This window comes from Mastomys coucha, unplaced genomic scaffold (genome assembly GCF_008632895.1).
Source record: "Mastomys coucha isolate ucsf_1 unplaced genomic scaffold, UCSF_Mcou_1 pScaffold21, whole genome shotgun sequence".
In the NCBI taxonomy this organism is placed as follows: domain Eukaryota; kingdom Metazoa; phylum Chordata; class Mammalia; order Rodentia; family Muridae; genus Mastomys; species Mastomys coucha.
The window spans coordinates 98,712,044-98,720,573 of NW_022196904.1; the positions used below are offsets into that span (position 1 = coordinate 98,712,044).

General features: G+C 45.5%; 1 protein-coding gene across 3 annotated transcripts in view; it reads right to left on the reverse strand.

The window, feature by feature from the left end:
- The window catches only part of Dennd5a (DENN domain containing 5A), a 63,277-nt gene extending 56,891 nt beyond the window's left edge, over nt 1–6,386 (reverse strand). The window contains exon 1 of one of the 3 annotated variants that reach the window (XM_031387837.1): nt 5,986–6,386. In XM_031387837.1, coding sequence (XP_031243697.1) covers nt 5,986–6,091 — 106 coding nt within the window. In that variant the 5' untranslated portion in view covers nt 6,092–6,386. The remainder of the gene's footprint in view (nt 1–5,985) is intronic. The other 2 variants (XM_031387836.1, XM_031387835.1) reach the window with 2 other exon arrangements.
- Nucleotides 6,387–8,530: the final 2,144 nt, after the last annotated feature.

Sequence of the window (8,530 nt, forward strand, 5' to 3'; positions counted from 1 at the left end):
AAAAAAAACAAAAAACCAAACAAACAAACAAACAAAAACCCTTAAAAAAATTAAATCAACAATCACAAAACACCTGGAATATGGACATTCTACTAATGTCTCCCTCACTGAATAACTTTTAAGAAGTAAACCTAAAAGTTTAGTAATGACAAAATTTCATAACTGAATTCCACAAGAAGTCAGCAGCTTCTGAACAGCAGGCAAGCAAGCCTTTCACACTGTTGCATACCTACAGGAATCTAAAACAGCAGAGTCCCTTCCCTGACCAGCAGCTCCTCAGAGATCACCACACTCTTCTGACAATAATCACAGGAGCAGCACAGTAAAGAACTAGAGCCCAACCACATCTTCTACCAGACTTAGCCAAAAAGTAAGTTTCTAAAAGGAAATGAACCTGGAAAAGGATGTTAGGCAAAGAAACTATTTTCAAGTAGGTAGGTAAGAAGGAAGGAAGGAAGGGAGGAAGGAAGGAAGGAAGGACTGAACAGAATATAGGAGAACGTGGTTTAAGCACCAAACACTGAGTCAGGATCTCATCCTAAGAGAAGTCATTAAAGTAAAAGCCACTCACTTTCCAAGTGGTCCTCACCACCTGAGGAAGTCAAGGGCTCTCAAGTCAGTCTCTCCAAACAAATTCTGTATGTGTTTGAAATTGCCTTGGGCCGTTTCTTCATTATTTCCTGAGTGTTAGCCATTTCCAGACTCTTTCCTTGTTCTACCTTACAAAAGAAACACATGACCTTACTTTGGAATTATCCCCCTATTAGACAGTAGCCTTGGCTTTAGACAGTCAGAAGCTGGAGGTAAGCCATCAGCTAGAGTTCGGGGCAGAAATACAGATAATGATTATAAGAAAATTGACCTGGAACCCACTAGACTGGCAGAGAAAGATCAAAGTGCATTTCATTCAATCAATTTCCAGTTTGAAGAAACTCTCCCACCAAACATGTGTTGTGATGGTCCTGTATCTGGGAACTGAACTCAGGATTTCTTGTATGCTAGAAAAGCATTCTACCACTGATTCACATACCCAGCCAATTCATCAAGTTTCTGGGAGGTAGGAAAGGATAGAGAGTGGGGATGGAGGGAGATGGCTAGTCTCTCTCTATAGCTCAGGCTGAGCTGTAACTTGGGATGTACTTACTGCCTCCACCTCCAGTGATGAGATTACAAGCATGCACTGCCTCTCACCTCTCAAGCTTCATCTCTATAAAATGAGAGACAGTCTGTTTCTTTTAAATAACACATCACTCTTTAGCAGTCAGGAATCAAAACCCACATCACACAGGCAGGATGGATGTCTATAACCAAAACGATGTTCAGCCAGTTTGGGAGGTCATACTGTAATCCTAGCATGCAGGAGGCCAAAGCAGGAGGATCACTATAAATTCAAGGCCTATCTGGGCTACATATTAAGTCCCAAGATATCTGTCTGTGCTATAGAGTAAAACTCTGTCTCAAAACAAAGTAAAACAAAACAGAAAGACTGTACTGTTGGGAAGACATGGATACTGGTAGAAATATTAACTGGTAGTGCAGTTCTCGAAAACAAACTAGCAAGCAGTTGCTCAAAAGGTTAAACAAAGTTTCCATATGACCTAGCAATTTCATTCTTAGGTACACAAGTCAAGGAAAACAGAACCATATGCCCCACCAAATACCATGTATGCAAATGTTTACATCAACATTATTCACAATAATTAAAAAGTAGGAGCACCTTAAGAATAAGTCAACTAGAGGCTGGTGAGATGGCTCAGCGGTTAAGAGCACTGACTGCTCTTCCAAAGGTCCTGAGTTCAAATCCCAGAGATCACAAGGTGGCTCACAACCATCTGGAATGAGATTTGATACCCTCTTCTGGTGTGTTTAAAGACAGCTACAGTGTACTTACATATAACAATAAATAAAAATCTTTTTAAAAAAATAAACAAGCCGGGCGGTGGTGGCTCACGCCTTTAATCCCAGCACTTGGGAGGCAGAGGCAGGCGGATTTCTGAGTTCGAGGCCAGCCTGGTCTACAGAGTGAGTTCCAGGACAGATAGGGCTACACAGAGAAACCCTGTCTTGAAAAACCAAAAAAATAAATAAATAAAAAATAAAAAAATAAACAAAGAATAAGTCAACTAATACTATGTTTTATGTCACAGAATATTAACCAGCCACAAACAAAAACAATAGAGTCAGTTATGGCAGTACACATCTATCTCAAGCAGGTAGAGGCAGAAGGGTCAAAGTCTCAAGGCTAGCCTGGGCTACAATGAGCCTCTATCTCAATTAGGAAACAAAAGAATAAAAATCTGAGCTTGAATAAAAGGCCATGATGTCTGCTGCTACCCCATCATTCAAATATCTTACTTCTCCCATCCCTTTTAGACTATTGTAAGGCATAATCATCACTTCAGTAGTGGAAAAGACAATGAACTGTGACACAGGAAAGGAATACTGTCTACCTTCCTCTGGACCTCAGTGTCTCATCTGTAAAATCAGACATTTATATGATATCTAAGTATGCTGTATGCTTTCTTGTCTGACGTTCCATGGCCTTTAAAGTTCCTATTTTATTCAGGTGCAGTGGCACACACATAAATCCTAGGTTAAGGGTTGCCTGAGCTATCTGCTTAAAGAGTCACAGGCCAGCCTGGCCTACATGGCAAGACCTCATCTTCAAAAAGAAAAACAATTCAAATCTCACTGCTTGGTACATCTAAGCATTATGACCTGACCAGTCCTCTGCTCTGGATTTTCTAGACAGAATTTTCTCACTCTTCAAAAGGTGACATTCTGAGATGACTTCAGTGTGGTGCCTTTCTTTTCATGTGACTACCAGCAGTCTTATCTTTCAGCTCACACTCACCTCTCAGGCCAGAACTTACTATTTACTGCATCTCTAGACTTCTATGATCCTTCACTGTGTCAGCAAAAAAGATGTTAAATGGTTTCTTTCTTCCCTAATTTTAATTTTTTCTTTCTGCTTTTTTAAAAACATGGTGTCACTAAGCAGCCAGGCTGGTCTGGAATTCACACTCACCTGTCTCTACCTTCTAGATGATGAAATTACTCAGAAGTACTTTTTATTTTGGTTTCTTTTTTTTAGATGTGGATATCATGTAGCCCAGGATGGACTACTCTAGCTAAGTTGCCAAGGACAACCCTAAACTTCTAACTCTCCTGCATCTTGAACCTCCCCGGTACTAGGACTGCAGATGTAGACCACCATCCAGGCCTGCCAAAGCATCTTTGATTTGCTTTTTCTAGATATAGCTTGTTTTGTTTTGTTTGTTTGAGTATTCAGGAACTGCCAGAGAAACACAACTTAATTTAGTTGGAGAAAAGAACACAGGTTCCTCTTAGAAGAATCTGAGTGCAATTCCTAACTTCATATAGTTTCACGGACTATGACATCACCAATTTGGGAGCAATCAGCAGGCTAAGGAGAGAAAATGTACCCTAGAGAGTCTCCGTATGGACTTCACACAGTTATTTGTATTCTGTTGTGTTGTCCTCTGAATCCCCCCACCCCCCAGGTCATCCAGATTCCCCAATCAACCTTCTTTCAGAAATGAAAAGAAGGATGAAAAAAAAAATCCCTCAATCATTGTTTGTCCTAACAAAGGCAGGCTAGCTATTGGATACATGGCCTTGACATTACACTACTACAACCAAATTTAAAAATATACAAAATGCCCTTCTTACACATTATACAACTTATCCCCTTTTTTCTCCCAATAAGGTTACACAGGGACATGATTTTTAACTTGCTGAGAAGCCAGATAATTAACAGATATCCATTAAAAGAGAATAACATTTCTTTTTTGGTGAAGATGGACTGCTTTTTAAGTTTCTGGGTCTGGGAGCCTGTGCAGGTTATCTAATTTGCCCCAGGCACAAATACAGCCAATAGCAAAACACAGTCCCAACACAGTCCCAGTTCTAACCCAAACACCCGCTAGTTTCCTTTCTTTGTTTCTTTTTTTTCAAAGCTGAAAATGACCTTGAGCTCCAAATCCTGCTTCCACAGGGATCTCACAGGCTTACCCCACCTCCTAAGGCTGTCTTTACTTTCTAAGACCAAACAGCTACACAATTTAACATTCAATAACAGTACATCACAAAAATAAATTTATTCTACCTTTGAGCTTCTTTCATCCAGAAAGACTGTTACTTTTAACCCTTCTCAACATGTTAGTTTGCTTTTCTTTCTTCTTTTTGGCCAGGGTCTCACTATGAAGCCCAGTCTGGCCTTAAACTTGTGGCAAGCCTCCTGCCTCTGCCTCCCAAATGCTGGGATTACAGATGTGTACTAGTGACCATGTTACTGTTTTCTAAAATCCTCCAGAGAGGGTACTGTGGTACAGCATGTCACCAAAGAAGCTTTGGATAAGAGTCAAAAAAATACAAGCCCTGCTGTCCTTCTGGGCCTCATTTCCCTGTCAGATCCCATCCAGACCAATACCTAGAACCTAGAACCGAATTCCAACAACTACATCATCCACAATTCTAACGTTAATCCATAAGAAACAGATGACAACATCCATCTGCACATTAAAAGGTGAGCTTATAATACTAAAGCTAGAACAACAAAGGCTTAGCTAGGATCAGTCCATTACTACTTCAGGATCTTGTATAAGGCATCAGTTTCTCATAGTTTTAAAAGACAATCCAGTTTTGTCATCTATAGTGTGCACTCTTTTTTTTTTCCCCATAAGAAATGCTGGAATTCGCCAAGCGGTGGTATTGTACTCCTTTAATCCCAGCACTTGGGAGGCAGAGGCAGGTGAATTTCTGAGTTCAAGGCTAGCCTGGTCTACAGAGTGAGTTCCAGGACAGCCAGGGCTACACAGAGAAAACCTGTTTCGAACACCCCCCCTCTAAAAAAAGGCCAGCCTGGCCTACAGAGTGTTTTAATACAGCTATGGCTACACCGAGAAACCCGTGGGGGCGGGAGGGGGGGGGGAAAGGGAGGGTAAAAGGAGGAAGAAAAAAGGAGGAGAAGAAAAAAGAGACAGAAAAGGAGAAACAAACAAACGAGGTTTTTCTGGTAACAAAAAAAAATTTGCAAAACTGGATGATCACTTTCAATAGAGAAACTGTACAGTGTCCAGTAACGACCACATAGTGACAGAAAAGGGGAGAGGAGTTTCCCCTCATCAAATCTGCATGACGTAACTTTAAAGTCTAACACTACAAGCCTCCAACCACTGAAACCTGCTTACTGGCCACAAAAAAACTTTTCAAAACTGTTGCAACTCCAATGTGGGCGCGCAGGAATTCACCGGGGATTTTATAATTCTTACACCTTCAAGCAACGGGTGCCAAATCAGGGCCTCACTGTCACTCCCCCATCACTTCCTCTTCGAAAGATAACTTGAGAGGCATCACAACACTGCACAACCTGTCCAACTGGGACGTTGTCTTCACTCACAAATGACCCTCGCCTGGTAAAGGACATTAACTTTCCAAAAAAAAAAAAAAAAAAAAAGCATGGCCCCGGATACAAGTTCTTTTCTAGCGCCAAGAGAGAAACCATTCTTAGAGTAACCCAGTTCAATTTGTCACTTCATGTCCGATCCAGAGGGGCAGAGCTGTGGGGGAAAAGCCCGGGGCCTGGCCTGCTCAGGAGTGAGTTATAACGGTTTTGAGGAACTGGTCGCACCGGCTTCTTGGGAAGAGGCCAAATAAACTCATCAAGTTTTTGTTTTGCTCTTTTGAAAAGTCTGGGTGGGACTAACTCTCACTAGGAGGAGGGCTAACTTCTTTCCTCCCAAAAGGGTGCTAGAAGGCAAGCTCCCCTTCGCTGCGCACGAAGCCACTCGACCTCCTGAGCGCACCCAGCGTCCGCGTCTTCCCAGGCTGCCGACGCTACGACCACCGCGCGGGGGACAGCAGGCCCGCGGGTCCCGTGTCCCGTCTCCTCGCCCGACCCTCACCGGGCTCCCGGGACAAAGCGGGGCCCGCGGGCCCCGGCCGGGCTCGGCGCGCACTCACCCGACAGCTCGTCCGGCTCCAGCCCGGTCTCGGTGTCCAGCCCGCAGATGACAAAATAGTCGGCGAAGCGACTGGGCGCCGAGCCCCCTCCGCCGCCGCCGCTCATGGCTCTGGGCCGAGCGGGGCAAGCCGCGCGGAGCCGAGCCCCCGCCCCCGGCCGCCCGCCCGCCCGCCCGCCCTCAGCCGCCGCTCCCTCCGCCGCCGCCGCTACCGGGGCTCCGGCCGCCGCCCCCGGGCTTCGCCGGGTCCTAGCGGCCGCCGCTGCCGTGCCGGGGCAGGGGGGCGCCGGGCCACCCCGCGCCGCATCCTGGACGCAGTCCTCTGCACCGCGGCCCGAGCAAGCCTGAGGAAGGGCGGAGAGCGGCCGCCCGCCCCACCGCGGCCCCCCACCCCCCCCGCCACCGCGTGCGCACGCGCGGTCGGGAGGGGCGGGCGCCGGGCGCAAAGGATGACGTGATGCTCTTTGGGCCCAGGGGGCCTGGGCTTCCAGAGCAGTCACCAGAGAGTGGCCAGTGGTCAGCTGCTGGGGTCCCGCGACTGCGACGCCATTTAGAGAAATCGGGTGCGGGAAGAGTGGGCCCTGGGGGTAGACTGAGACCTGGCTCGTGCTGGCCACGTCACCGGCATAGAGCTGCACGACTGAGAAGCCCACCGGATTCTGCTCCTCTACTGTCACCACAGAGCAGCTTCTCCTTGTCACCCCTCCTGAGTGTCAGCTTTCCCCAATAGATCTGAGGAAACTCTGTTCTTTGGAATCAGTTTATCTTATATTTCCCTTTAATTTGCAGATAGGGAAACTGGGGCTCAAAGAAATGCAAGAGACAAGACCTACACTTGGATCCTGTGCTACCTCACTGCCCCGCACCCCACAAGCAGGGTTTCTTCCATCTACCAAACTCTCCACCTTTCACGAAGACCCAGAGGCTCCCCTCCCCCGACACTTAGTTCTTTTCATGCTCTCAGAATTCGCCGTCCATTCATCCATCTATCCTTTATCCTTCCTTCCTTCCTTCATTCATTCCTTTCTTCCTTCTAGTGAGACTTTGCTTGTAGGAGAAAAAGAGTAGCTAAACAGAGTGAAACCTCCTGGTCCTTGTCTCTTGTCTAAAGAACAGACCCTCTGATTTAATTTTCTACAGAAGCTAGGCAGATGTGTCTTTTTTTGGTGGGTGGTTGGTTGGTTGATTTGGTTTGGTTTGGTTTTTTGTTTGTTTGTTTGTTTGTTTGTTTGTTTTTGGATAGGGTCTCACTTGTAGATATGCGTAACCCAGAACTTGCTATGTACTTGTATTAACTTGTAGCAATACTCTTAGTTCTGCCTGCTCAGTTGCTGGGCTTAAAGGCCTGCATCATCACACCAGGCTCAGGTGGGTCTTTACTGTAACATCAAAGACCAAGGGAGAGAAACTGTAGTGGCTGCTAGCATGGGCTCTAGAAACAGTCCCCTGGTTTGAATCCTGACTTTTATAATGTACAATGTGATATTGCCAAGTTACTTAATGTAATTTCTAGGTTCCAGCAGGCATGATTTTTGTAGAAGCATAAAATGAATGCATGTATAGGTAAAGTGATGAAGATTGTATCCAGAACATAGAAGGCACTCCATAAATATTATACATCATCATTGTTGTTACAGAACGGTGTGCTCAAGGTTTGCTCTGGCAGGCAGCCAGCTACGGACTATAGAAGGCAATTGGCTTCCCCAGGGGCTGAACTTGGGTTCTCTCCTGGGTTCTGTCCCAGTATTTCTCTCAAGTACTGGATCCCTTTGGGAGGTTGGTTGAGAGGTCACAGCCAACATCTCTGGAAACCATAGCAGCTGCTCCCTTTATGTAGCCTGAACAGCTGGAAGAAATCAAGAGGAGTGGGTAGCTTTACAAAGTCCATCTGAAGTGATGCTACTTTATCCTCCAGGCTTGGGACTCAGAGTCTGTGCAGGATGCTCAGAGAGCTTAGTAGAGCAAGGAAAAGAAAGCCTTTTGGTGTTGGGTCATGATCATGGAAGGCTTCTGGTGATTCTGAGGATCAAATGTGTGCCCACAACAAAGAATGGAAAAGTCAGACATTTAGGCAGCATCGAGGAGTGCACTAATACAGAAGACAGGAAAGCCAGATGTGGTGAAGCAAACCTATAATCCCAGCATTCTGGAGGCCAAGCAAAAGGAGTGTGAATCTGAAGCCAGCCTGGCCTTCCAGTACAGACGGTCTAAAACAACAAAATAGCAAAGAGACAGAGAATTAAAAGGGATTGAAGACAGAAAACAGAGAGGGAGAGAAGGGTTAGGGCAAGAAAGGTTTCAAGTGCCAGGTTATGTGTACATACCAAGTAAAATTAAAGGATCACTCTGATGAAGATATAGAAGAGACTTGGGAAATTTTTCAATTAAAAACAGAGAAAAGAAAGTCAAACAGTCATAGCGCATGTCTTTAACCCCAGCACTGGGGAAGCAGAGGCAGGCAGATCTCTGTGAATTCAAGGACCGTTTAGTCAGAGTTCCAGCACAGCCAGGGGATACAAAAAGAAACTTTGTCTCAAAGAAACAAA